This window comes from Sugiyamaella lignohabitans, chromosome B (assembly GCF_001640025.1).
Source record: "Sugiyamaella lignohabitans strain CBS 10342 chromosome B, complete sequence".
NCBI lineage: Eukaryota > Fungi > Ascomycota > Dipodascomycetes > Dipodascales > Trichomonascaceae > Sugiyamaella > Sugiyamaella lignohabitans.
The window spans coordinates 520,744-546,238 of NC_031674.1; the positions used below are offsets into that span (position 1 = coordinate 520,744).

The following is a 25,495-nucleotide window of genomic DNA, read 5'->3' on the forward strand; positions in this document are numbered from 1 at the left end:
TTTAATTCCTCAATATATCCATTCTTTGGTCCTCGGCGGCGAGCTTCTTCAAACACGCAGAGTGCTCCACTAGCAGCACATCCATCGCATGGCTCAGTCCTGGAGCACTTTCTTTTCTTCTGCCTACAGTTATTACAAGCTGTGCTGTATAACGTATTCTCTGGACTGTTCACTGACATTATGTCTGTCCCTCTAGCAACATGATTTTAGGAGACTATTATCACCAAACCTCACTTCACGAGTTTTATGCGGGGAAACCCGCGCCCGCGCAGATTCGAGTGGGGGTCCAGTTGGACTTAAGATTAGTGGTGCCACTAGCAAGCAGAAATTGGTCTAAGTAGTGGGAGAAATAAGTCGTTTAATCAACAATTTTTTTTAGACCTTTCTCTTCCTGTGAATTAAAAGTTTCCCTGCAATTGCAGTGTGGAAATTTAGCAGCTGCAGCTAGATCAGGGTATATCCTGGTACCGCGAGATAAAATCATTATAAAAAATATTATCAATTAAACTTATTAATATTAATTGAGCACTAATTGAGTAAGTTCATATCTAATAACCTGTTTCCAACTTCTAAAAAGTAGTAATCTGCGTAAACAAGACCCGAGTCGTATATTCTGTGATTGGCGGTGGCATTGTTGTTGACAGTAGAATGGTCGAGAATCACAACACTGTCAGAGCTCGTCGCAGCATGGGACATGGTAAAATCAAGAATAGTATCTACTTTTGATTTGTATTTCAAATCGTTCCGGAGTTCGCAAATTAAAAGAAGACCAGAACATGCGATCATCGCTGCTGAGATATCCAAAATGCAGGGCTTTGGTGCGTCGAAGTCCCAGAAAACAGCACCATTCTCGACTCTTGACAAGAAGTAATCAGCTAATTTTTCAGCGAATTCGAGATATTTAGGGTTTTTGGTATACTTGTATACACTGGCGTATCCATAGAGTGCCCATGCCTGGCCCCGGCTCCAACAACTGCTGTCACTATAACCTTGACATGTAAGGCCAATCTTTTTGGTGCCTGTCTTACTATCAAATACAATCAAATGGTAAGATGAGTAATCATCTCTGAACTGATTCTTCATCGTAGTGTCGGCATGCTTGGTGGCATGATCAGCGTACGTTGAGTCTCCAGTGATAATAGACGCGGCATATAACAGATCCAAATTCATCATGTTATCAATAATGACTAAAAAGTCCGATTCTGGATTGTCAAAGTTATATCGCTTGGATGTGGTTGTTGTCCAACTGCGAAAGGCTTGGACTGTGTCACTCCATCGGGTCATAAGCGATTTGGCTGCTTGGACAATAATCTCGCCAGCTTTCTTGCTTCGATTTAGCTGGTATTCTCTCCAAAACGCTGGCATAATAAGAAATCCAATGTCATGAGTATCTGTGTTAAACTGATGAGGTTCTAGCCTGGTTTTCCAGTCCTCGGCTAATGCATTTAGTTCATTCTCATCAAGACCAACCACATCAGTTTTGGTGAGCCGTTCTTTCACTGCCCACAAGCTTCCTGGAAAGAATCCAGAAGTCCACCATTCAAATGGTTCATATATATATTCTTTGGTATTACCAGTTGGCGTACAATGAGGGAATCCAGTTGGAATTGTCGGCTTTAGTTTAGCAACCTCGATGATTTTCTTAAGATGAGCAGTGTCAAGTATCTCCTTATAAAGAGATAGAGAGCTTGGATAAGTCATGTTAGAAAATGTTGTCCTTAATTGCAGAAATAATTATGGTCAAAGAGGGTCAACCAGTCTTCTTCATACTAACTTGGTCATCTTGTACTTTAAATACGGTGTTTCAAAGGGATTGTTCCAGCAAGAAGTCAAAATTGTGGGTCACCGGGATTACCTTCGGTCCGTTGGCGATCCAGTAAGCGGCACCGGTCCGTTAGTTTTTCCTGATGCAGACCCCCACACTTTTTTTATGCACTGAACCCAGTTAGTCAATTTCAGGGGATGTTCAAAGTCAATGTTCCCCGCATGAAATCATACGGCCATTGGTTCGGAGCGCGCGGTTTCCACTATCAGACACATGAAAACGTAAATACATAGTGTGATCTGGGTACTGATTTAGTTTCTGAATTCTCGTTTCTAGTAATTATACACCAAGATTGCATTAGTTATACAACTTGTTAAAATTATCCAGGCAAAGTATCTCTGGATGCACAATTATTATTTAACAATAAATAAAAATTTCTATGGAAAAAGTTAAATATATGTAGTGCTCAGCGAACAATAGTACTCACTGGCAAATACTGTCATATACTGTCGAACCTTGCTAAAACTAATATATTCATTTACTCAAAATCAATCCAACATTCTCTACTGCTACACTCACTTCTTATACAGACTCTACATGCTCAATAGCTTCCATCTTCTCGGTAAGACCAGCTGAGTTGGCAATGGCTCTTCTTGCACCGACCTCACCGAAGACTTCAGCAATATCTTCAAGATCCTTACCAGCAGTCTCGGGGAAAACGAAGTATACAATGCTAATCTGGAAAACCAATTGGCAGATCCAAACAATGTAATAACGCCAATTAATTGCTGCCATAGCAATGGGATTCACATAATTATTGAATGTGCCAACAACATTAGCTGATAACTGATACAACATACTACCAGTAGCTCTCTGGTTATAAGGACAGACTTCCATAATGTATGCAATTGCAATTGGGGCGGCAATATGATATGCGATCTGGTAAACGAAAATCATCGCGACAACACCACTGGCTAATGAATGGTCGGTGAAGTTCTTCCTTTGGTTCTCAGCTGAGAGGACAGTAAAAACAATGTATACCAAGAGCATACTGGTATATCCGGTTAAAAATAATCTTCTTCTTCTGTAGGCACTAACGACGATAGCAGAGATAACATCAGCTGTTAGCGATACAGTAGTCATACCAATGTTAATTTTTAGTTGAGTCAACGAATCAGTGATTCCGATAGAGTTGAGGATAAGGGTCAGGTAGTATGAGATAATGGCATTACCAGATAGCTGTTGGAATGCAGGGACAACAATACAAATGAAAAGACGGTGGCGCATTGCCTTGGTCTTGAACCAAGCCAAATAGTTCTTAAGAGACAAGGTATCGTTCTTCTCCAGCTCTAGAGCGGCAGTAATTTCAGCCATTTGGAACTTGACAACTGGGTGCTCGCTATCTCCTGCAGCATGATATTTGGTAAAGAAAGCTCTAGCTTCATCCTCTCGTCCTTTGCTGATAAGATATCTAGGACTCTCAGGTCCAAGGAAGGCCAGTAGGATTTGAAGCAAGGGGAAAAAACCTTGGAGCAAAGAGGGGATTCTCCAACTCCAGTTACTTGTCTTGAGATCCGAGCGATAAGGACCCCAAGTAACAAGAGCAGCGACGAACGAGCCAAGGGGCCAACTCGCTAACAAGAATGCAGAAACTGTAGGACGTTGAGTTGGGTAAGCACATTCAGCGAGCAAAGGACCAGCTGCAGTAGAGGCCCAACATCCACCGACACCTAGTAAGATTCTAGCACCAATGAACATGGAAAAGTTTTGTGCTGCTCCTTGCAATATAGCTCCAATAACTATAATAATACAGCCAACAATAATAGTAAAACGTCTTCCAATAGCATCAGTCATCAAACTAGCAAATGGTACAGCAATCAGTGTTCCGATAGTAACACCATTACTCATAGTACCTAATCTACCACCAGTAGGATGGTCGAAAAACTGCTGCCAAGGTACAAGACTTTGGAGACCGTTCATCATACTGCCATCAAAGCCAGATACAATCTGAGCTAGAATAGCACCTACTAAGAGGGTGTTAAGTTTCAAGATGTGAGGATAAAACACCCAAAACCGTTCAAGTTTTGGTGTCACATCGACTAAAGTTTTTTCCTCTTGAACGAGATCAAGTACTTCTTTGGTATCACTCATGATAGTTAAAAAAAAATTTGTATGCTCTGAGTAAACCACACCGGATTCCAGCGTACCTTTAAATAGGAAAATCTACAAATGACCTTAAACTATAGTAAATAGTCATCTACTTCCCCACACTCCATGTTGAAGACTAGCTGATTGATCTGACAGCGGGCAACCCTCCGTGAGTTCCTCCGCGTACGTGGTGCCAAGACCATGTACAGGGTGGGGTCATTTACGATCTAACGTACCTGCTGAGCAGAGCTTGTACAGTGTTATTGCGGCAATGATCTTCCGCCCATAAGTATATGCAAAAAGAAATAGCATTTTATGCTCCAGAGTTTAATTGGACCCCTCTTCAACCAGATCTACCCCACATTTTGATCTACCCCACGCGACTGTTTGGACTGTCTGGACTGTCTAATGGTGAGCACGTTAGGTGGTGGTCCGAGAGATTGTGCGATCCACCAAAAAATATAATCAGTATTTGCAGATTGCGGGGATGTTATCTACTGAGGACCTTCATGTTGGCTTCATTATTATTTCGTTAACTACTGGTCAGATCTATTAACCGTACTCTTCAACCAGACAATTTATACGATACGTATCTAAATTTAAATATCCTGTCTTCTAATTTAGGGAGACCGTTGAGTTTCGTGAAGTGGTGATTCCATCACACAAATAGAGTTCAACGAACCACCACTGGACCCTGCATAGGCAACTACACCACTGTCTGTCGATCAAAACTAAATATGGAGATGAATAAGGTAGCAGATCATTAATACAATGATAAAGGTACTCGCCAAGCTGTATGTTCCAGAAAGTCTCACATCACATATATATTGATTTTACTGGTCATCTTCATACGATCATAAGCCAGCCAAACAGCAAAAGGCAAGCTGAGTACCTCGATTCGGAGAACACATGTGAAAAATCAGCCGTATATATGGCTCTCCGCAAATTTAAGTGCCAATCTGGGGTGAAAAATCCAGTTTATCACATCAAGACACCAAAATGAATCTTTTACTTCCAATCTTAGTATTTGCGTTGCCACGATTCATCTGGTCGATTATTACCAGAACAATTCCATATGGTGCTCCTTTTGATTTGACAAACAAAAATATCACCTTCCTGATTTCGCACCCTGATGATGAAGTTATGTTCTTTGGCCCTTCATTGGCCCTACTAACGATTCCTGAGTTCAATAATACTGTCTCAATTGTGTCATTATCTTCAGGAAACTCCGAGGGTCTTGGCGCTACCAGAAAGATAGAGTTGGCAAGAAGCGCCTGGTATTTTGCAATCCCTCCTTCGCGTCTCTTCGTTGTTGAGAATGAAGAAGATTTCCCTGATTCAATGGAGGCTGCTTGGGATCCCAAATTGATCTCTGATGTATTGGGAGATATTCCTGCTATTTCTAATACTGATGCTATTGTTACTTTCGACTCTCAAGGTGTTTCTGCCCATACGAACCACATTGCTACTGGTAAGGGTGCCTCTCTGTATGTCCAAGAGCACAGTGATGTTGGACTTTGGAAACTCGAGACCGTGTCCATCTATCGTAAATATCTGATGTTTTTCGATGCATTCATCAGTTACTATGCTGTTCCTTGGGTAAGAAAGGTCCATGAACAGATTTATGACAGTGAATGGGCTGCTAAGTACGACCTGCTCAAGCACATTCCTGAGCCCACCGCTGAACCTGTCCGTGCATCAATTATCTCCCGACAGGTTCAATTTACCCAGGCGAAGTCTGCCATGATTAAGGCTCATGAATCACAAATGAAATGGTACAGACATGGATGGGTGATCTTTTCTCGCTACATGATTGTTAACGATCTTATCAAGGAAAATTAGATATTAATACAAGTAGCTTCGCTTTTTCTCTTTCGACGACTGGGGCTTCGTCCTAAAACTTCATCACTCCTACTGAACAGGAGGTCACAGGAGTTTGTTGGAGTAGTTTAGATAATACAACGGGCAGGTTTTGTGCTCATAAATCATACATTCAGTATATCGTAACTTTAAACAGTGTCCAACCTGGCACTATTGGTTTTATTTACATTCGAGTCAAAGGGGTTAGTCTCGCCATGAATGCTGTTGTCATGTAAGTCGTGACTGCTAGACTTTGTATTAGAATTCGTCTCGTTAGGGCTTCTCTCAGCTATCAATCGTTGTATAGTACTTGACGTATTGACATATTTAATTAAGTTTTCACGAACCTGTTCAAACTCGCCAAGGGCCTGTGACCACTCATTGACAATGCTTACTGCTTCGTCAATTTGACCCTGTCTGGCGATTCCTTTGACTGCCTTTTGAAGATTGCGTCGTGCTATCTCCAGCCGGTGGGGATTACCAGAATTCAAGATTTCTGGGATATCTGCTATAAGGTCCTCATATTTTTCGTTCGAGTCAAAAAATCGGCCTCGAAGACGATACATTTCGTCAGTCGGTTTAATTCCGTATTGTTCAGTCATGATAGTCCACACATTTTCAAATGTGTCCGCCGGTGTAAATGCTCCCTCTATGGGCCTTTGAGTAATGAATGCCCAAGAAAGTACAGCAGACCACAGATGGATAGCCTTTCCACCGCGGCTTCCTCCACTTATATCGATCCGGTATTCTTTTTGTAATCTATTCATGAGTCTCAATGCTTCAGTGACCTTACCATTCATGCAAAATCCGTCAATAACTGCCTTTAGTGTAGAGATTGTTGGAGCCAGTGGCGAGTCTTTACTGGGTCTTAATTGTTTCCTATATTTGCTTCTTGATCTTCTCAATACATTGGGTTCAGTAGTGATATGCCATATTGACCAGATAATAGATCGCACGTCAGCTAAGTCACCTTTTTGGCAGAGATATAATATGACAAGTTCGTAGGTACGTGCGTTGGGATGAATATTATTTTCAAGCATGTTCCCAAGTAACCTTACAGCATCATTTACAGCTAGAGGCGTCTCGTCAGGTTTGAACATGCGGAACTCATTTCTCTTAACTTGCATTCCTGCCCATTGTCGCCAGAATTTCGGGTATGCGTTACATGTCGTCATAATATACTTGTTCCAAAGATCTGTACTGTGTAATGAGACCGGTAAGTTGGTTTGAACTTCATTCCAAATTTGATCTATGCTATCGTAGTCGTGAGCTTTGAATGCACATTCTATCAAGCGCGCGTAGTCATGAGCCTGTAACTTATGTCCTGATGCCTTAATAGCAGATGCGATTTTTTGTGCTAAAGGCCAATACTGTGGAGCCTTAATGGGACCCAATGGAATCATGGCAAGTAACTGACTACATTGAGTAGCCGTGAAGTGACTCAACCCATTCTCATCTTCATCTATTAACTTTTGAAATGTATGCAACGCTGAATTCAAGTCTTTCGACGCAATGAACTGCCCTAATCTCTCTACATTTGGTGAATGTGATACCGAAGGAATTATAGGCGATCCCAGTCTTCCGTGTGCAGTGGCTACTTCAGAGCGTTTGAAAATGCTTGTTGGGTCTCCTCTGAACTTCTGATCCAAGTCAGTTTCTAGGTGATCCGACGGCATTGAAGCATCAACAAGTCCACTCTTCAGGCCCTCCAGGTCAAATGGCTCTCGATATGGCTCACTTCGAATAAAAATATCTTTAGCAAAAGGTTGCGAAGTGGACATGAGTTTGGTCTCATTTCTCAAAAAATTGCTTGCCGTAGACTTGAGCGACCGAGCCACTGCCGAGCTGACCAGTAATGGTCCTGCCCTGCTACACCGCGTAATCATAATCTGTGTATTTAGCTTGACGAGTCTGATAGTGCTTCTCAAAATAGGTCGCTCGACAATCGAGCACCTCAGATTATTTGTCGAGATGAAGCACACCGAACTCGGTTATAACAGCATCAACCCCTCACCTCCATACTCCGAAATTTTCAGTGACAAAATGACATGGGTAAGGGTTGCGCATCAGTACAAAATTCTCTCTCCCGTTAACCAACTGGTTCACCGAAACATTAATTTCACACAAAGTCAAAAGTTATATTAATAGTTTACATAGGAACCATTCACGACTCGAGCGCAAGCGAGAGGAGCAACGGGTCTGGGCGGATCCCAGCTGCCTTAAGCATATCCCTCATAAGCTTGTTCGTTTATTGGTGAAATTTTCCAGCTGCCCGAGCAAACTAGAAAAGAGAGAGATATTAATTTTAATAATATTTTATTTTTTGACTATTTATTCTATCAATATTATCTTTTTTTCAACAAAGTCCAATCTCTATAATTATGAACCGAAACCTTCAAGAAGACTAAAAACAAATAAAAAAAACAGAAAATGCTTTGTGTCGTTAATTAGATTTAGAATTCGTCATCAGAAGAGACGTAAGCATCACCGAGCTCCTTCTTCTTCTTCATTCTCTCCTTCTTCTTCTTTCTCAACTCAGCAGCAGACAACTTCTTAGCCTTCTTCTTAGCCTCAATCTTGTTACCGAAAGCATCGAACTTGTCTTCCTCATCTTCCTTTTGATCAAGACGAGGACCAGCACCTTGACCGGTAACCCAGTTGTGGCCGGAAGGAGTCATCTTACCGTCCAAAACGGCCCAGACTTCCTCAGTCAAGTTCTTGGTGAACTCGGCAGAGTGGGTAATGATAACAACACCACCCTCGAACTCCTTGATAGCCTTGGACAAAGCACCAAGAGAGTCTCTGTCAAGATAATTGGTAGGTTCGTCAAGAACGATCAAGTGAGGACGTTGCCAAGTACAGGCAGCCAAGACAAGCTTGACCTTTTGACCACCGGAAAGACCACGGATACGGGAGTGAGAAACAAGCTCGGCCTCAAGACCCAACATGGCACAGTGGCTCTCAATCTCCTTACGAGTAAGAGGACGGAATTGACCAGAAGCAAGAGCCTCCTTCATATCAACCTCAGCAACAAGCTTGGAGTGAGTCTCGATAAGCTCGGAACGGGGAATCCAGGCATTGTCGACAGAACCCATAGCAATCCATCTCTCGTTCTTCATGCCAATGTTCTCACCAAGGAAGAAGGAACATTCATACTCGTAAGAGTTCTTGAACTTTCTTCTGGCAAGGACCTCGTTAACACGTCTGGGAGTACCCTCGATCTTGTAAATCTTGTTCATGGCCTCCTCATCAGACTCGGAAATCTGTCTGTTGGCACGGTCCATGGTCTCTCTGTCCTCACCAGTTTGGAAACGCCATTGAATATACTCAGAAGGAGTCTTGTCAAGGTGGTTATCAATGTGGGCGAAAGCGTGTTGCTTAATGTAGGCAATACGACAGTTCTCGTGGACGTAGACGTCACCAGAGGTGGGGAGAAGCTCACCAGTCAAGACGTTGATAAGAGTGGACTTACCAGCACCATTGGGACCAATAACGGCAATACGAGAAGAAAGAGAACATTGGAAGTTAATATCTCTAATTTGGGGCTTGGAGGTACCAGGGTATTGGAAGGACATGTTGGAAACCTTGACAATAGCCTTTTGCTTAGTCTTGACACCCTCAAGGTAACCAGGCTCAGGGAACTTGAACTCAAGGTCAGAAGCACCAAGCTCGTAGTAAGACTTGGCGGCAGGGACCTTCTTGACGAACTCGGAAAGGTTACCCTTGTACTTTCTAAGCTTGTATCTCTCGTAGTGGATAATATATTGACAGACCTTGTCCAAGAAACCAGAGTCGTGAGAGACAATGATAGAAGTAATGTTACAGGTGGTCAAGTAGTTGATCAACCAAGCAACGTTGACGGTATCCAAGTGATTGGTAGGCTCATCGAGCAACAAGATATCAGCGTTACGGAGGACGGCAGTGGCAAGAGCCAACTTCATCTTCCAACCACCAGACAAAGAGGTGATGGGCATCTCAGTCATACCATTGACGAAACCGAACTCAACCAAAGTCTTGGTAACAGTCTCCTTGGAACCAACCTCCTCACCGGCGGTGGCGATAACGTAGTCAACAACGTTGGTGTCGGCGTGGGTACCATCGATATCGTGCTCGACGTAGACAGTCTTACACTCATCTTGAGTAGGGAAACCCTCGACTTGACCGTTGGCAATAGCTCTCATAAGAGTAGACTTACCAGCACCGTTAGGACCACAGAGACCATAACGACGGGCACGCTTAAGACGGAGTTGGGTACGGTTAAGCAAGATCTTGGCACCATAAGCAAGAGAGAACTCACAGTTACACAAGTCCTCACCCTCGTCATCCTCCTCATCGAAGGCAGGGCCACCAGGAATGTTGGCAACAGACTTCTTACGGAGCTCCTCAATCAAAGTACGAGCCTCACCGTCGTGGAGGAAGACAACAAGGAAGGGACGAAGAGTCTCAGCCCAGTCACCCTCATTGATAAGACGCTCGTCAATAAGGTCACCAGCAATGGCAGCAGCATACTCAATGATAACATCGAATCTCTTGTCAACCTTCTTGTCCTTGAGCAAGTCCTTAATGATAGCCAAGTTGACACCAGTGTCACCGGCAGTGGAGATCTCAGGAATCTTGTCATCGTCACCAATCTCACCAACACGCTTCAAGGTGTTGATGGCACGGAGAGTAACGTCACGAGCCTCAGGATCGGCAATGTTGGAGTAGTTTTGCTTCAAGGCAGGGTAAAGCTTGGACAAGAAAGGAGCAACGACTTGTGGGTCATCGACCAACTTACACATGTTATCGGCAATGACAGCAGCCTTACGCTTGATAGCAGTATCACGCTCAGCCAAACCACGGGACAAAAGAGGAACCATGATGGAAAGAGTGGCAGTGGTGACCTCGGAAACGAAAGTAGTGGCACCGAGCAAGTGGACGGTCTCAGGAACCTCAGTAGGCTTGGCAATACAAGCAATAAGAGCAGGAATGAAGTTAATGATATCCTTGTTGTCAATAGTCTCAGTAGACTTGGTGATGGTGGCAGTAGCAGCCTTCTTAACCTCGGGCTTAGTATCCCACATGGCCTCAGACAAGACAGGGATCAACTCAGGCATACGAAGAGCGATTTGATCACGAGCAGAGTCGACAAGGATGGAAAGAGCCTCCAAAGCAGCAACCTTCTCAGTCCACTTGTTAGAGTTGGCAATAGAGTTGGTCAAGTGAGGCAACAAAGCCTTGACGGCGTGAGGAGTGACATTCTTGGCCAACTCCTTGACAGCCAAAGAAGCAGCGTCACGCACCTCGACGTTCTTGTCACCAGCCTTCTCCAAGACATCAGAAGTCAAAGAAACCAACAAAGGCTCAACAGAAGGAGCCAATTCCTTGGAAGCGGCAATAGAACCATAGGCCTCGATACCATTTTGCTTGGCACGAACGTCCTTCTTGTTGTTGATGGCACCCTTCAAGTCAGCAAAGAACTTCTCAGGCAAATCGTGCTCTTCAATAGGACCGTTGATGAAAGAAGCGACGTCGTGAGCGACAGACTTTCTCTCGTCAACGGAATCAGCAACAACGAGCTTAGCAAATAGCTCGTTGAGAACCTTGATGGACTCTCCCTTTTCAGCAGCAGCGGCCATCTTTTTTTTTTGAATTTTTTTTAAAGGTTGAAAATAAATAAATAAAAAAAAGTGGATGAAGAGAGAAGAAAAAAAAAAAAAATTTAGAAAACTACGAGAAGAAGCTTACTTATATCTAAAATTTTTCCCAAACCACAATATATGCTACCTAAAAAAAAAAATTCCATCCCATGCGGCTTGCACCAAAAAATTTTCCACAACCCCCAACCCTGTAAGATAGGAGGTCCCAATAAGATTAGGAGGTGCATTATTGGACGGTTGGGGCAGGTGGGGCAATATACCGACAAAAAAAATACCCCGTTTGAAATCAGGGCCAACGGAGAGTTAAGGGTGAGAAGCGTGTTGTGAGCAATAAGATTAACTCCCGCTAGTATCGAGGGGGTACGAGGCAGAGAGGGGGGAGGGGCTATAGAGGGGCAAATGGCTAGGGGGTGGCTAGGGGTATGCCGGTAATAGCCGAGCCGTCAGCCAATCCATTAATAGGATATTCAACATGTTCTTACTAACTAAATATCCGTTGATTATCGCTAATGGCTCATCAGTGAGGTGAACCTGGCAGGAACGACCTGCCCCGCTACTACCCTAGTGGTCAGTCTATACGCTGGCTGTAACTGGCTGTACTTCCAGTATGGGGGGTGCCGCCGTGCGATAAGAAAGCACATGGCGGTAACAGGCATCGCATCGCAAGAGCCAGCAGATTTCAGGCAACCTGCAACGTGGACGGCATGCCTCCGGTGACAAAACGTTCGTAACTGTTCGCCGCCCTTCGCAACTATTCGCAATTGTTCTATCATCTTTTGTGTTTATAATTCTTAAAAGATCTATCAACTTCACCACCCGGAACAGGGTCACCCGAATTATCCTTCAGGTCACTTCCAGCATGAGGAGCAAGCGGCCAGGGCAATGCCTGCATACACGTATTGGCAATCGATGGTCAGCATTAGATTAATTGAAGTAAGGTTTGAGAAAGACAATTCACCGGAGCCGTGTTTCAGGTACAAGACAGCTGTAATAGATGCATAAAATTATAATCTTAAGCCACGCGACAGGAGATTAGTAGCGTAATTTAATCGGCAGGCAGGAACCAAAATTAGCAGCAATAGTAGTGCCAGCGGTCCGGCATGATAGACAATAAATTTTATTAACCAGATAAATTTCGGCTGTAGATGATCATCGCCTGTAATTCCAAACAGGCGAAATTGCCCCACTATCAGCCGCTAAGCCCGATCTGTCATTAAAAAAATGTTCCAACGGCACTCAGCCTCCGAAACCCGGCTAGCTGGCTAACGAGCTGCCGTCAACCAGCAACTAACTAAAATTCGATCTTTCAAAACAAGGGGATATCACAGCGAGAATGTGTATATTTGTGTATATCCCGGCTTTTAGCAATCTCTTCTCCCAGAGAGAGTCAACACCACTTCCATTAGCAGATGCTGATTAAAAATACCTCTTTGGAACGTCATGATTTGTCCATGCGAGATAAGCCGAGGGCCAACGGCCGCTGCCGGGTGGCAGCTGCATGGAACCCCGTCGGGGCGCATAGACGGCCGTCGCCCTGCAGCGAAGAACAAAGGCCTGCAGAGAACAATCGATTGTCCTATCTACATTCGGCGAAAAATTCTGCGTTACATGTGACAACACTTCTCGCTCGGGGTCTCTTTGCCTCCGGCGGCTGGGGCTCTGCCCCAGACCCCGTGGCTCCTCTCGCTGCGCTCGAGTCGGTGGGTGGGGGGTCCCAGGAGCCGGGAAGAGTGTGCTCAACCTCCCCTGAAGCAGACCCCTGACAAAATATCAGGTTCACTGAACTTCTTCATAGTTAAACTTAGTACTTTACTCCTCTATTTCTTTCTATTTTTCTGTTTGCTTACGCCCCTTCTTTGAACTATTTAGTATCTATAACTTTGTAGCCCCAATAATGAGACCTGTTCTAAAAGTCAATGTGAATATGTCATCTATTAACAGTTGGACGACCGGAGACTTTAGATAAAGTACCTAACTAATACGAGGTGACTTCTCGACCATCAAGGTGACTAAATAGTAAATAGTCAAATTCAAACAATTGAGAGATCACAAATACGTTCCGACAGGGTCAAAATATACTCTCATCTGCAAACACTAAGTAGTGCTACCACGGTTTTCAAGCTGTCAGGAGCTTCAGGTGCTCTCTCAACTTGCAAAAAGTGTCATCCAACTGATATTTATTGGTGACCCAGTCAGCTCTCAGAGAAAATAGCAATTAGTCTATTTATTTCGAGGCGTAACACGTTTCCATGGCGCTGTATAGTGTGTTCTCGTTGGAGTACCAATTCATACCACGTAAGGGGCAATAACGAATCACATTTTAGGTGCTAATTAAAGCCATGTTCACTTACGAGCCTGCGATTCGAGCGGTTCAAGGCGCCAAAACTCGCTCTGTGGTAGAAAATCATCCCTAACAGACCCACTACCTCTTTTCACGAACCCCATGCAATCTCCTGCGAAGCAGGAGCAACGGGGTCTGGGGCGGAGCCCCAGCCGCCGGAGGCAGGACCCATTGCACCCCTCCAGCACTCCTCCAGAATTAGTTATTAGTCCAGTCCGTAACGAAGTGGGTATTTTTCCGGTCAGAAAAATGGTTGCATGGTGTAACGGTTATCACATCAGATTTTGATTTCAAAATCTTCTGGGAACCCCGGTTCGACTCCGGGTGCGACCTTCCTTTTTGAGTTTCCTGAGGAGTACGTTCATTTTTTTGTACGGATTTCCTAAATCAGTGAAATATGTACCATGCGAGGTGAGTCTGAATCATTGTCATGTCAGAGGGTGCGTCACAATGCCCCATTAATGGGTCCGATATTATTCCCAAACGGCCCCGCCGCAGCGTGAGTCTGGGTCGTGGATCACGCCCATCATCCCCACTTTATCAAATCAGTCACTCACTTTCAAACCATCCACCAATGTTGAAGGGAACCTGTTTGTGTGCAAAGATCCAGTTCGAGTACACTGGCGACCTGGACCTGACGGTCATCTGCCATTGCGATAAATGCAAGCGGGCCAATGGCACGTTCTTCGCGGTCAATGGTCCAATTGAGATGGCCAAATTCAAGCTCACCAGCGGCCATGACGTCCTCAAAGCGTTCCAGTCCTCGCAATTCAAGAAACGGTACTTCTGCGGCAACTGTGGCAGTCCAATCTACAGTCAGGACGACCGCAACTCATCCATCGGCCGACTCCGACTCGGCACCGTGACCGAGGGTCATATCCCAAAACCGCAGTATCAGATCTATAGCAACTACAAATCCAACGTCTACGGCGACATGGCCCACCTCACGAGCTACGGCGAGGCCCCTCCTTCATAGCATCCTTAAATTAAAACCACTCTGATTACTTTCCAGGAGGTCTGCCTCCGGCGGCTGGGGCTCCGCCCCAGACCCTGGCTGCTCCTCTCGCTTCGCTCGAGTCGTTTCGTGTCCGGTAGCGGCAGTCTCCTGCGAAGCAGGAGCAACCAGGGTCTGGGGCGGAGCCCCAGCCGCCGGAGGCACGTGGGTTAGCGATATATATGTATATTAACAGAACTCCTATAGTCGTAACATGAAATAATATGAACAAAGCAAAGAAAAATAATAGAACGTAGTGGGGTGAGAACAATGCTGAAAGAAACAGTACAAAAGGCGCCAGCGTGCTGGCTGTATCGGGAACTTGTTCTTCTGGTGTAGTAGAGCCAGAGAGGGGTGCAAATATACAAGGCAGGTGTGATAATTACAGTGATACAATTGTGAACAGGGGTAGCAGGTGCCGCTGGCATGTGAACTGACGCTGACGTTGTCTCGAGAAAAAAAAACCTCACTCTCTTACTGGTTAGGTAACTAGCGAGTGAGTAATGGGTGGCTGTTTGCCAGCCCGTTTTCTCCTCTCTATTAAAGTAGCTCCTTCCAGATGAAGTTCAAAAAGACCGCCAGTAGCCAGCGGTCCGTGATGATGTTGATGGTTATGAGGCTTTCGCGACGATCGTGGTACAGCATGACTGGCTTTGGTCTTCGAAGATGTCGTGGAAATAGGAACAGCTTTACTCACTGATACTCGCTGCAGTTTCTGCTCAACTCCGTCTAGTGACGGATCGTTATATGCAGGCTCTACATCCATAGTATACTCGTTATGAGTGACGCTGCCATGTCCGGCAGTGTCGTCTTCCTCTTCTTCTTCTTCTTCTTCTTCTTCAAGCAAGTTATCTTGGAATCTACCCTTCCATCTATTGTTTCGAGCGTTTTCTTCTTCCATCCGATGAACAGCATTCGACACGTCAAACACTTCCTTCAATGTAGCCACTACTGGCGTGGGGAATTCTTTAGTCGAGGCAGATGCTGCTTGCGATCTCTCAGGAACCGCGTTGATCATGGTAATATCGGTGGTAGCAGTACCTACACTGTTATTAGATCCAGTAAACTTAATCTCGGGAATCACGCCAAGACTGTTTCCAGTCGATCCAACTATACCAGTACTAGCCGTAGCAGCTGCTGCCACTGCTGCAGGCCCGGCATGGCGTGATGTAGCTCCTGTGATCCACGGGTGCTGTAAAAACTGATCAATGGTATATCTCGAGTCAGGATCCACTGTCAACAAATGACTGACCAAATCTTTAGCTCCAGCACTAATCTCGTCCCACCAAGGACTGAGAAACGTGTACTGGCCCTTGGCGACCTTTTCAGTCAGAACTTCAATGCTCTCATCGTAAAATGGAGGAAATCCACACAAAACTGTATATAGCACACATCCCAGAGCCCACATGTCTACACTCTTTGAATATCGTTCATCTTTAACAATTTCCGGAGCTGTATAACCAACGGTTCCACAAGGAGTCATTGTTTTCGAGTCCCAAATGACCTTTGAAAGCCCGAAATCAGCCAGTTTGATCACGCCGATGCCGCCCGCGCCCAGTCCCGGAACAAACTGGCCCTCGTCCTCTTTGGACTCGTCTTCGCCCTTACGAATGGTCTTATTTTTCGACGGAATGAAATCTATAGGGTAAAACAGCAGGTTCTCAGGCTTAATGTCTCTATGAACCACGCCAGCCACCTCATGCAAATACCGAACCGCCTCGGCCACCTGTACTATCACATGGCGCGCCAGGTCTTCTGAAAAATACGTCAACCGCACGATCTGGTGGAACAGCTCACCGCCTGGAATCAGCTCCAGCACAATAAAATAGTGGTCCTTGGTCTCTTTAAAGTCAATCAGCTCCACCACATTCTTGTGGTTCAACTGTCGCATAATAGCCACCTCCTTCAGAATCGTCGAATGCTGCTCCTGTTAGTTCTGGCTCACTCGTAGCGGTGGATCTGCCTCCGGCGGCTGGGGCTCCGCCCCAGACCCTGGTTGCTCCTCTCGCTTCGCTCGAGTCGTTTTCGCGGGGGATGGCCAGGTGTCCCAGCCCCCGTTTGCTGGCCACCCGACGCCCGACTCGAGAGAAGCGAGAGGAGCAACCAGGGTCTGGGGCGGAGCCCCAGCCGCCGGAGGCACACCCCCTCCAGCCCATGCCTCACCTGAGTAGAAATGTCTGCTCTTTTGGCAGCGTGGCCCAAATGGCGGTCTTTCTAAAACGGTATCAGCAACTGAACTCGGAATCCCGGGAGAGGAGGCGGCACAGGCTCTGGCCACCGGACCCGTTCGCTGATTTAGACAATCACGAGCAGCTACCGGTGGCCAGTGCTTGGTCAGCAGGCTGGCTCTGGTTAAAAAACATACCTGATTAGTACTCAGTTCCTGTTTGTGAATGATCTTGACGGCCACATAGGTCTTGTTAGTGCGGTCGTATGCTTTGTATACGATCGAGAAAGCACCGTCGCCCATTTTTTCAATCAGATCGAACCGTTCTAGACCCGGGTACCGGTGGATTTTCGATCGTTCCTCGTTTTCCTCGGCGATTATCTGCTTGACGGCATTATCATACGCCTCTTTTCGCTGACTACTCTGAATGTGAGTGTGTTGTTGTGGTTGTTGTTGTTGTTGCTGTGTCGTTTGAACCAGATTGGGTTCCGAAACAGACTGTCGTGTATCGTATCCATGACCCAATGAGCCCGTAGGCCCTGCTCCAGGTGCTCCTACCTGCTGAGGAACCCCAGCAATGCCAACTCCGGCGGCCGGATCCAGCAGCGGTTGCTGGCCCATCGACCCGTCAGGACTGGCATAAGCCGCCGCCTGTTTGCCGTGGCGAATGAAATTCCTTAAATTCTAGACCTGTTAGCTGTGATTTCTCGGTGAGTGGGGTCTGCCTCCGGCGGCTGGGGCTCCGCCCCAGACCCTGGTAGCTCCTCTCGCTCCGCTCGAGTCGTTTCGTATTCGGTCACGGCCAACTCCTGCGAAGCAGGAGCTACCAGGGTCTGGGGCGGAGCCCCAGCCGCCGGAGGCACGTCCCGTCCCCCCAATGAACCACTTACCTCGAACACGGCCATGGTGTAGGTGAAACGAGACAAAGGACGGTGGTGTGGTGATTACTGGTGATGGATGACGAATCGGCAGATGGGTTAGTATGAAGGACACGGATATCAAGCGCCAGGCTATGAAATTTTTTTTGGGTTGTGAAGTAGAGTGTCGGTCGAGTCGTTTCGCCAGTGGAATGACGAGAAATGGCTGTGGAATAATTTGTTGCTCGTTCGTGCGTTGCTTATTGCTGCTGCTGCTGCTGCTGATGCCGCTGCTGATGCTGATGCTGCTGGTGTACTACTGCTGCCGCCGCCGCTGCTGCTATTACTCTACTACTGCTATTGTCGATGGAATTAACAATGCGTGGGTGCGTGGTGCATGTGAAATATAAGCAAGGATTGACAGCCACGATTGCTAGCCTCGTCGTTTCGCTACAGTCGGGATGTCTGTGTGTGTATGTATGTGACGAAGACGATGACGCCGACAAAAAGCCTCAGACGATGGTTGATGCTGCTGTATGTGCTGTGATGTGCCGCTTTTTTCACCTGTTTCGGCGCCAGTGGTAACAGATTCTGTCACTAATTTGTCACTGTCACACAAATAACTGATATAAATTTATTCTGTCACAAAAAATGTCACAAAACTGTCACTGATTTTGTTACTGATTTTGTTACTGAGTCGGCTGTTGATACGGTTATAGTTATAGTTATAATTCCAGTGACTCTGTTTGCTAGACTTTGTTCCGAATCAGCTCCTGAGTTTGCTAGTAAGACTGCTGTTGGGACTGCTACAGCTGCTGCTACTAATACAGCAACTGCTACTCGTTGTTGTTCTGTTGTGGTTAGAAACCTGGCTTGGTTTTAGTGGAGAGCGATCGCTGGTGGGCTACTGCTTCTGCTGCTTCTGCTGCTTCTGCTGCTTCTGCTGCTGCAACTGGCGTTGGAAGTGTCAATACAGGTCCAGTATAGGCAGGAGCGGGAGTACAAAATAGGCTGTTTGTAGTACTAATCACTGACTGATAATACTGATACAGTTATCGTGCCGAAAGCAGACTGGGTGAAATGCGTGGTGAATGGATGTCAAGAAAGTTGAGTTGACTCCGGAAGCTACTGGTCTAGAATGGTTAGACCTGTCAAGCGATAATACGGTTCGGGTGGTGTGCTATTGTAGAAGCGAGAACTCTTTGTTTGACGAAAATTAACTCCCACTGGCCCGTTGGCGTGGTTTTCGTTTTTAATATATGTCTCGGACCGACTCAAGCGCAAGCGTAACAATTTTTCACCCGCCGTTGCTGCTGCTGATATCCCCCAGTAGCAAGACAACACAGCTGGGGGATCAGTGACGTGATGGCCGCCCGTCGGCCGCAGTTGGGACCAATCTGCAGTACCCGCTGGGTGGGGTCTGCCTCCGGCGGCTGGGGCTCCGCCCCAGACCCTGGTTGCTCCTCTCGCTACGCTCGAGTCGTTTCGTCGACGGGTGGGGCAGTCTCCTGCGGAGCAGGAGCTACGGGGTCTGGGGCAGCGCCCCAGCCGCCGGAGGCACACCCCGTTCCCCCTGGATCGGCCGGTGGGTGGTGTTAATCTGGAGTACAGAACGGCGGGCCAAGAGATCTGCTGCAGTTTCACAGCTGGATCTGAAACATGCTCGCACCTCCGATCAGGGGGCTGCTGGGCCGGCCGCAGCGAGCGAGCGGAAGGGGCCTGTGGGCTGGAGGGCGGTGTTTCTTGGCTTTTGCTGTTGCACGGGGCTGGCGGTGATGCGGGCCTGAGATGTTTCTGTGGCCGGTGCTGTTGCAGGTACTGTTAGTAGTAGTAGTAGTAGTAGTAGTAGTAGTAGTAGTAGTAGTAGTAGGACTGGCAGGTCGGATCTGATGTGATTGCCAGATCCTAGTCTGTTTCGACGGATGACATTCTGAGGTTGTCAAGGGCCACACTCGCAAGTACTCGTTTGGCGCTTAATCCGGAGAAAGGGGTGTTGGAGGTGGTAGAAGGATTCCAATTTTCGGTCCAGTGGGGTATCCAGTGGGGTAGCCAATGGCCTGTAGACTCAGCTCAGCATGCGCTGATGGATGATGATGGCCGGACCGTCGACGAAACGACTCGAGTGCAGCGAGAGGAGCAACCAGGGTCTGGGGCGGAGCCCCAGCCGCCGGAGGCACACCCCTGTCCCCAGAATTCGGTCACTAGGAGACGAATTGGCAACCCAGGGGTAGTGAAAAAAACTGTATTCTTAACCTTAATTGGCATATGCGTAATGATGAGGTAAGATAATGCGTGCTGACATCACCAGCTGTCGGTCATGACGTCCGCTGATAGGCAGTGAGATCGCGTCTTGGCAACGCCGTTCAGTCGCTACTGTGGCTTCGTGACCAGATCAGGTCGAGGTAGTTGAGACAGGGCTCTGTGACTCTTTTTCTTTTTTTGTTTTCGAGTAAAATCAAATAAACAGCTCTTCTGCATCGGTCGATTCATGATAGCTGCTGAATTCGGTGCATGGTTTTCGGTTAATCTGTGAATAGTGGTCGCTTGCATGTCGCATACATAGATACTCTAAGGCGACCTGTCCACCTAGGTGCGATATTTCTTCGTTGTAGTTGGATTAGAGTTTTATATTTGTATGAGTCACCTGGTTATGTGCGGAATGTACTAACTGCGTTCACTTTTGGATAGGATAATGAAAAGCTGTTAAGCTTTAGCTGTTGGCTGTCGTCTAGGAATGGAAAATGGCAGTTGGATATCAGATTGGCTGATAAAGTGTGACTTAATTTTATCTATATCTTCAGCTGCGATTGCAGTAGAAGTAGCAGTCGCAGCTGTGGCTATATGAGATCTACAGTACAGATAATGCACACCTGAGTTCTGCAACTTTATGCCGATGGAGGTGAACACAGTCCAGTCCATCCACGATTAATTATTTCTCTAGAGAGAGCCGTCTGCTTCATCTATTTCAGCAGGTTTTTTGCATTTTTTTGCCATTGCGTTCATCAAATTCATGTTTATTCGTTTAGTGACGTTTTGGGTATACATTGCCTCGGCATGGGCTTTTAATCTCCCAGGAGCTTCTCCTAGGGACTATTCTAAAGGCGAGAGTGTTTTGCTCGTAACTGATAACGTGTCTTATAACTGGATTCATTGGGGCGGTGATACTTATAATTATTACGCCAAAAAATTTCATTTCTGCCAGCCAAAAGATGGCCTTCGATCTGTTGAAGGTAATCTTGGCTCGCTAGTTTCTGGGAGCCGTCTCTATAATACTCCTTTTGAAATGAACATGTTGCAGGATATAGAGTGTGCCTCTCTATGTACTAGCCATTACTCCAAGAAAGGAGTTCAGTTTTTGATGCGAGCTGCTCCTTCTCTAGTTTATAACTGGAACATTGACCATCTCCCAGTTACCGAGAACCTTAAGCACTTAGAGAGTGAACATGACGATGATGACGATGATGATGATGACGACGACGACGATGGTGATGATAATGCAAAACTAAATAAATTATTTGGAGGTAGAAGAATAAATCGTCAAGTATGGTATAAAGGTGACGGCATCCGATTTGGCAGGTATGATCGCCATAAACCCTATATCATGTTTTACAATCATTTTAATTTTGAAATTGAATACCATGAACATGTTCCTGGGCAGTATAGAGTTGTAGGTGCTGCTGTGACTCCAGAATCTAAAAACTATACGACACAAGAAAGTGCTGCCAAGTGTTCGGCCCCCAAGTCGCCAATATCGTTCCCTGCTGGAAGACCCCAGAATGCCCAAAGTATAAATATCACATATAGCTACTCTGTCAAGTGGATCAAATCCGATGTTCGTTGGGCCTCGAGATGGGACAAATATCTCGCTCTGCGAGGCTCTCGTATCCGTTGGAAACCTCTTATTACTCTTATTGTTGTCAGTACTAGTACTATACTATGTGCAGTTCTGAGTGAAATAGCTTTTTGTTTTGTTCTTCAGGAGGTTACTAAAATTCAGCAGGCTAAATCCAATCCTAATACTATTACGTCCGGGTTAAAGTCATTAAAGGAAGTAGCTCTTCGGAGCCCTAAAAACACCCTATTACTCAGTGTACTGGTTGGCAACGGGTGTCACTTGTTTGTTTTGGCCCTTCTTACTATTGTATTTGCAGCCATTGGAGTCCTTTCTCCTGAAAAACGTGGTTCCATCGCTACCATGGCTATTTATACCTACTCTTTTACATCCATTATTGCTGGATACACTGCGGCCTATTGCTTTAGGGCCTATAAAGGTGAAGATTTTGTTCAGGACGAAGACGAAAACGAAGAGACTATCATCAAGACTGACCTGACCTTGTGGTCAACTTTATTCTTATTAACTCCTGTACTTATCCCTGGATTGGTATTTGCTACCTTTCTTGTACTAAACCTAGTGATTGTTGTTAGAGGTTCAGATGGTGCTGTGCCATTTCCTGCGATTTTGAAACTGACTGGTCTGTGGTTTTTTGTATCTATCCCCTTATCACTTCTTGGCAGTCTCATAGGCAAAAAACGGCCCATGAATGGCTATAAAAAATTGGTTTTTAAGTCCAACTCACCGGCTCCTGAAATCCCTAAACTTCCTTTCCTTCTTAAACCAATCACCCGTACTATGCTTGCTGGACTATTACCATTTACTGCCGTTGCTGCTGAGTTGGCTCTTATTGCGAACTCACTCTGGCTGAACCAAGTGTTTTTCATGTTCGGATTCCTCATGGCAACATATATTATTTTAGTTCTAGGCTCGGTCGTTATCACCATTGGCACTGTTTATTTGATGTTATTGGCTGGTGATTATCGATGGCAATGGTCAAGTTTTATCCTCTCCGGGTCTCCTGCTATCTATGTTTTCCTAAGTTGCTTGTCTCTACTCATATTTAGATACTCGTACAACGGTTTGACTGCTATCTTGTTATATGTCAGTTACAGCTTTCTATTATCTGCCGCTATCTTCTTCATAACCGGAAGTATTGGTTTTCTCTCCACCTGGGCCTTTGTCCACTATATTTACTCGTCTGTGAGAAATGACTAGGCATTAAGTTTTATATTCATCATTAGAGCTTCGAGCTATATAAATACAGATTAGTTGTTTTTTCCCAGTTACTTTTTCATTTTGGTTATTGACTTTAGTGGTGGTTTTCGGTTAATCTGTAAATAGTGGTCGCTTACATGTCGCATACATAGATACTCTAAGGCGACCTGTCCACCAGCTGCGATATTTCTTTCGTTTTAGTTGGATTTAGAGTTTAAAATATTTGTACGAGTCACCTGGTTATGTGCGGAATGTACTCACTGCGTTCATTTTTGGATACGATAATGATAAGCTATTAAGCTTTAGCTGTTGGCTGTCGTCTAGGAATGGCAAATGGCAGTTGGATATCAGATTGGCTGATAAAGTGTGACTTAATTTTATCTATATCTTCAGCTGCGATTGCAGTAGAAGTAGCAGTCACAGCTGTGGCTATATGAGATCTACAGTACAGATAATGCACACGTGAGTTCTGCAACTTTATATCCTCCGATGCCGATGGAGGTTAACAGTCCAGTCCATCCACGATTAATTATTTCTCTAGAGAGAGCCGTCTGCTTCATCTATTTCAGCAGGTTTTGTGCATTTTTTTTGCCATTGCGTTCATCAAACTCATGTTTATTCGTTTAGTGACGTTTTGGGTATACATTGCCTCGGCATGGGCTTTTAATCTCCCAGGAGCTTCTCCTAGGGACTATTCTAAAGGCGAGAGTGTTTTGCTCGTAACGGATAAAGTGTCTTCTATCTGGCATCATTGGGGCGATGATGCTTATAATTATTACTCCAAAAAATTTCATTTCTGCCGGCCAAAAGATGGCATTCAATCTGTTGAAGGTAATCTTGGCTCGCTAGTTTCTGGGAGCCGTCTCTATAATACTCCTTTTGAAATGAACATGTTGCAGGATATAGAGTGTGCCTCTCTATGTACTAGCCATTACTCCAATAAAGGAGTTCAGTTTTTGATGCGAACTGCTAATTCTCTAGCTTATAGCTGGAACATTGACCATCTCCCAGTTACCGAGAACCCTGAGCACCGAGAGAGTGAACATGACGATGATGACGACGATGACGTTGACCACGACGATGATGATGATAATTCAAAACTAAATCATTTTTTTGGAGAGAGAAGAATAAATCGTCAACTATGGTATCAAGGTAACGGCGTCCGATTTGGCGTGCTTGATTTTCGCGGTGAACCCCATATCATGTTTTACAATCATTTTGATTTTGAAATTGAATACCATGAACATGCTCCCGGACAGTATAGAGTTGTAGGTGCTGCTGTGACTCCAGAATCTAAAAACTATACGACACAAGAAAGTGCTGCCAAGTGTTCGGCCCCCAAGTCGCCAATATCATTCCCTGCTAGAAGACTCCGTGGCAATGCCCAAAGTATAAATATCACATATAGCTATTCTGTCAAGTGGATCAAATCCGATGTTCGTTGGGCCTCGAGATGGGACAAATATCTCGCTCTGCGAGGCTCTCGTATCCGTTGGAAACCTCTTATTACTCTTATTGTTGTCAGTACTATACTATGTGTAGTTCTGAGTGGAATAGCTTTTTATTTTGTTCAAAAGGAGGTTACTAAAATTCAGCAGGCTAAATCCAATCCTAATACGATTATGTCCGGGTTAAAGTCATTAAAGGACGTAGCTCTTCGGAGCCCTAAAAACACCTTATTACTGAGTGTACTGGTTGGCAACGGGTCTCACTTGTTTGTTTTGGCCCTTCTTACTATTGTATTTGCAGCCATTGGAGTCCTTTCTCCTGAAAAACGTGGTTCCATCGCTACCATGGCTATTTATACCTACTCTTTTACGTCCATTATAGCTGGATACACTGCGGCCTATTGCTTTAGGGCCTATAAAGGTGAAGATTTTGTTCAGGACGAGGACGAAAACGAAGAGACCATCATCAAGACTGACCTGACCCTGTGGTCAACTTTATTCTTACTAACTCCTGTACTTATCCCTGGATTGGTATTCGCTACCTTTCTTGTACTAAACCTAGTGATTGTTGTTAGAGGTTCAGATGGTGCTGTGCCATTTCCTGCGATTTTGAAACTGACTGGTCTGTGGTTTTTTGTATCTATCCCCTTATCACTTCTTGGCAGTCTCATAGGCAAAAAACGGCCCATGAATGGCTATAAAAAATTGGTTTTTAAGTCCAACTCACCGGCTCCTGAAATCCCTAAACTTCCTTTCCTTCTTAAACCAATCACCCGTACTATGCTTGCTGGACTATTACCATTTACTGCCGTTGCTGCTGAGTTGGCTCTTATTGCGAACTCACTCTGGCTGAACCAAGTGTTTTTCATGTTCGGATTCCTCATGGCAACATATATTATTTTAGTTCTAGGCTCGGTCGTTATCACCATTGGCACTGTTTATTTGATGTTATTGGCTGGTGATTATCGATGGCAATGGTCAAGTTTTATCCTCTCCGGGTCTCCTGCTATCTATGTTTTCCTAAGTTGCTTGTCTCTACTCATATTTAGATACTCGTACAACGGTTTGACTGCTATCTTATTATATGTCAGTTACAGCTTTCTATTATCTGCCGCTATCTTCTTCATAACCGGAAGTATTGGTTTTCTCTCCACCTGGGCCTTTGTCCACTATATTTACTCGTTTGTAAGAAATGACTAGGCATTAAGTTTTATATTCATCATTAG

At 45.3% G+C, this 25,495-nt stretch overlaps 9 protein-coding genes and 1 non-coding gene across 10 annotated transcripts; 4 read left to right on the forward strand and 6 right to left on the reverse strand.

The window, feature by feature from the left end:
- Window positions 1-528: 528 nt before the first annotated feature.
- On the reverse strand, window positions 529-1,701 carry AWJ20_2147 (uncharacterized protein; the record flags this gene model as incomplete). The annotated part of the gene is made up of 1 exon (XM_018879076.1): window positions 529-1,701. One exon carries the CDS (start codon window positions 1,699-1,701, stop codon window positions 529-531), a length of 1,173 nt encoding a protein of 390 aa, XP_018737027.1.
- A 646-nt stretch (window positions 1,702-2,347) lies between these two features.
- HXT13 (hexose transporter HXT13) lies at window positions 2,348-3,916 on the reverse strand (the record flags this gene model as incomplete). Its single annotated transcript, XM_018879077.1, has 1 exon — window positions 2,348-3,916. One exon carries the CDS (start codon window positions 3,914-3,916, stop codon window positions 2,348-2,350), a length of 1,569 nt encoding a protein of 522 aa, XP_018737028.1.
- Window positions 3,917-4,912: 996 nt separating this feature from the next.
- GPI12 (Gpi12p) lies at window positions 4,913-5,755 on the forward strand (the record flags this gene model as incomplete). Its single annotated transcript, XM_018879078.1, has 1 exon — window positions 4,913-5,755. One exon carries the CDS (start codon window positions 4,913-4,915, stop codon window positions 5,753-5,755), a length of 843 nt encoding a protein of 280 aa, XP_018737029.1.
- A 167-nt stretch (window positions 5,756-5,922) lies between these two features.
- On the reverse strand, window positions 5,923-7,659 carry AWJ20_2150 (uncharacterized protein; the record flags this gene model as incomplete). The annotated part of the gene is made up of 1 exon (XM_018879080.1): window positions 5,923-7,659. The coding sequence occupies one exon, from the start codon at window positions 7,657-7,659 to the stop codon at window positions 5,923-5,925; it is 1,737 nt and encodes a 578-aa protein (XP_018737030.1).
- Window positions 7,660-8,226: 567 nt separating this feature from the next.
- YEF3 (translation elongation factor EF-3) lies at window positions 8,227-11,391 on the reverse strand (the record flags this gene model as incomplete). Its single annotated transcript, XM_018879081.1, has 1 exon — window positions 8,227-11,391. One exon carries the CDS (start codon window positions 11,389-11,391, stop codon window positions 8,227-8,229), a length of 3,165 nt encoding a protein of 1,054 aa, XP_018737031.1.
- Window positions 11,392-14,004: 2,613 nt separating this feature from the next.
- AWJ20_2152 lies at window positions 14,005-14,086 on the forward strand (the record flags this gene model as incomplete). Its single annotated transcript has 1 exon — window positions 14,005-14,086. It is a non-coding gene; the product is annotated as a tRNA-Gln (tRNA).
- Window positions 14,087-15,228: 1,142 nt separating this feature from the next.
- Window positions 15,229-16,638, reverse strand: RCK2 (serine/threonine protein kinase RCK2; the record flags this gene model as incomplete). Its single annotated transcript, XM_018879082.1, has 1 exon — window positions 15,229-16,638. The coding sequence occupies one exon, from the start codon at window positions 16,636-16,638 to the stop codon at window positions 15,229-15,231; it is 1,410 nt and encodes a 469-aa protein (XP_018737032.1).
- Window positions 16,639-16,677: 39 nt separating this feature from the next.
- Window positions 16,678-17,535, reverse strand: AWJ20_2154 (uncharacterized protein; the record flags this gene model as incomplete). Its single annotated transcript, XM_018879083.1, has 1 exon — window positions 16,678-17,535. The coding sequence occupies one exon, from the start codon at window positions 17,533-17,535 to the stop codon at window positions 16,678-16,680; it is 858 nt and encodes a 285-aa protein (XP_018737033.1).
- Window positions 17,536-21,129: 3,594 nt separating this feature from the next.
- EMP70 (Emp70p) lies at window positions 21,130-22,821 on the forward strand (the record flags this gene model as incomplete). The annotated part of the gene is made up of 1 exon (XM_018879084.1): window positions 21,130-22,821. One exon carries the CDS (start codon window positions 21,130-21,132, stop codon window positions 22,819-22,821), a length of 1,692 nt encoding a protein of 563 aa, XP_018737034.1.
- Window positions 22,822-23,780: 959 nt separating this feature from the next.
- Window positions 23,781-25,469, forward strand: EMP70 (Emp70p; the record flags this gene model as incomplete). The annotated part of the gene is made up of 1 exon (XM_018879085.1): window positions 23,781-25,469. One exon carries the CDS (start codon window positions 23,781-23,783, stop codon window positions 25,467-25,469), a length of 1,689 nt encoding a protein of 562 aa, XP_018737035.1.
- Window positions 25,470-25,495: the final 26 nt, after the last annotated feature.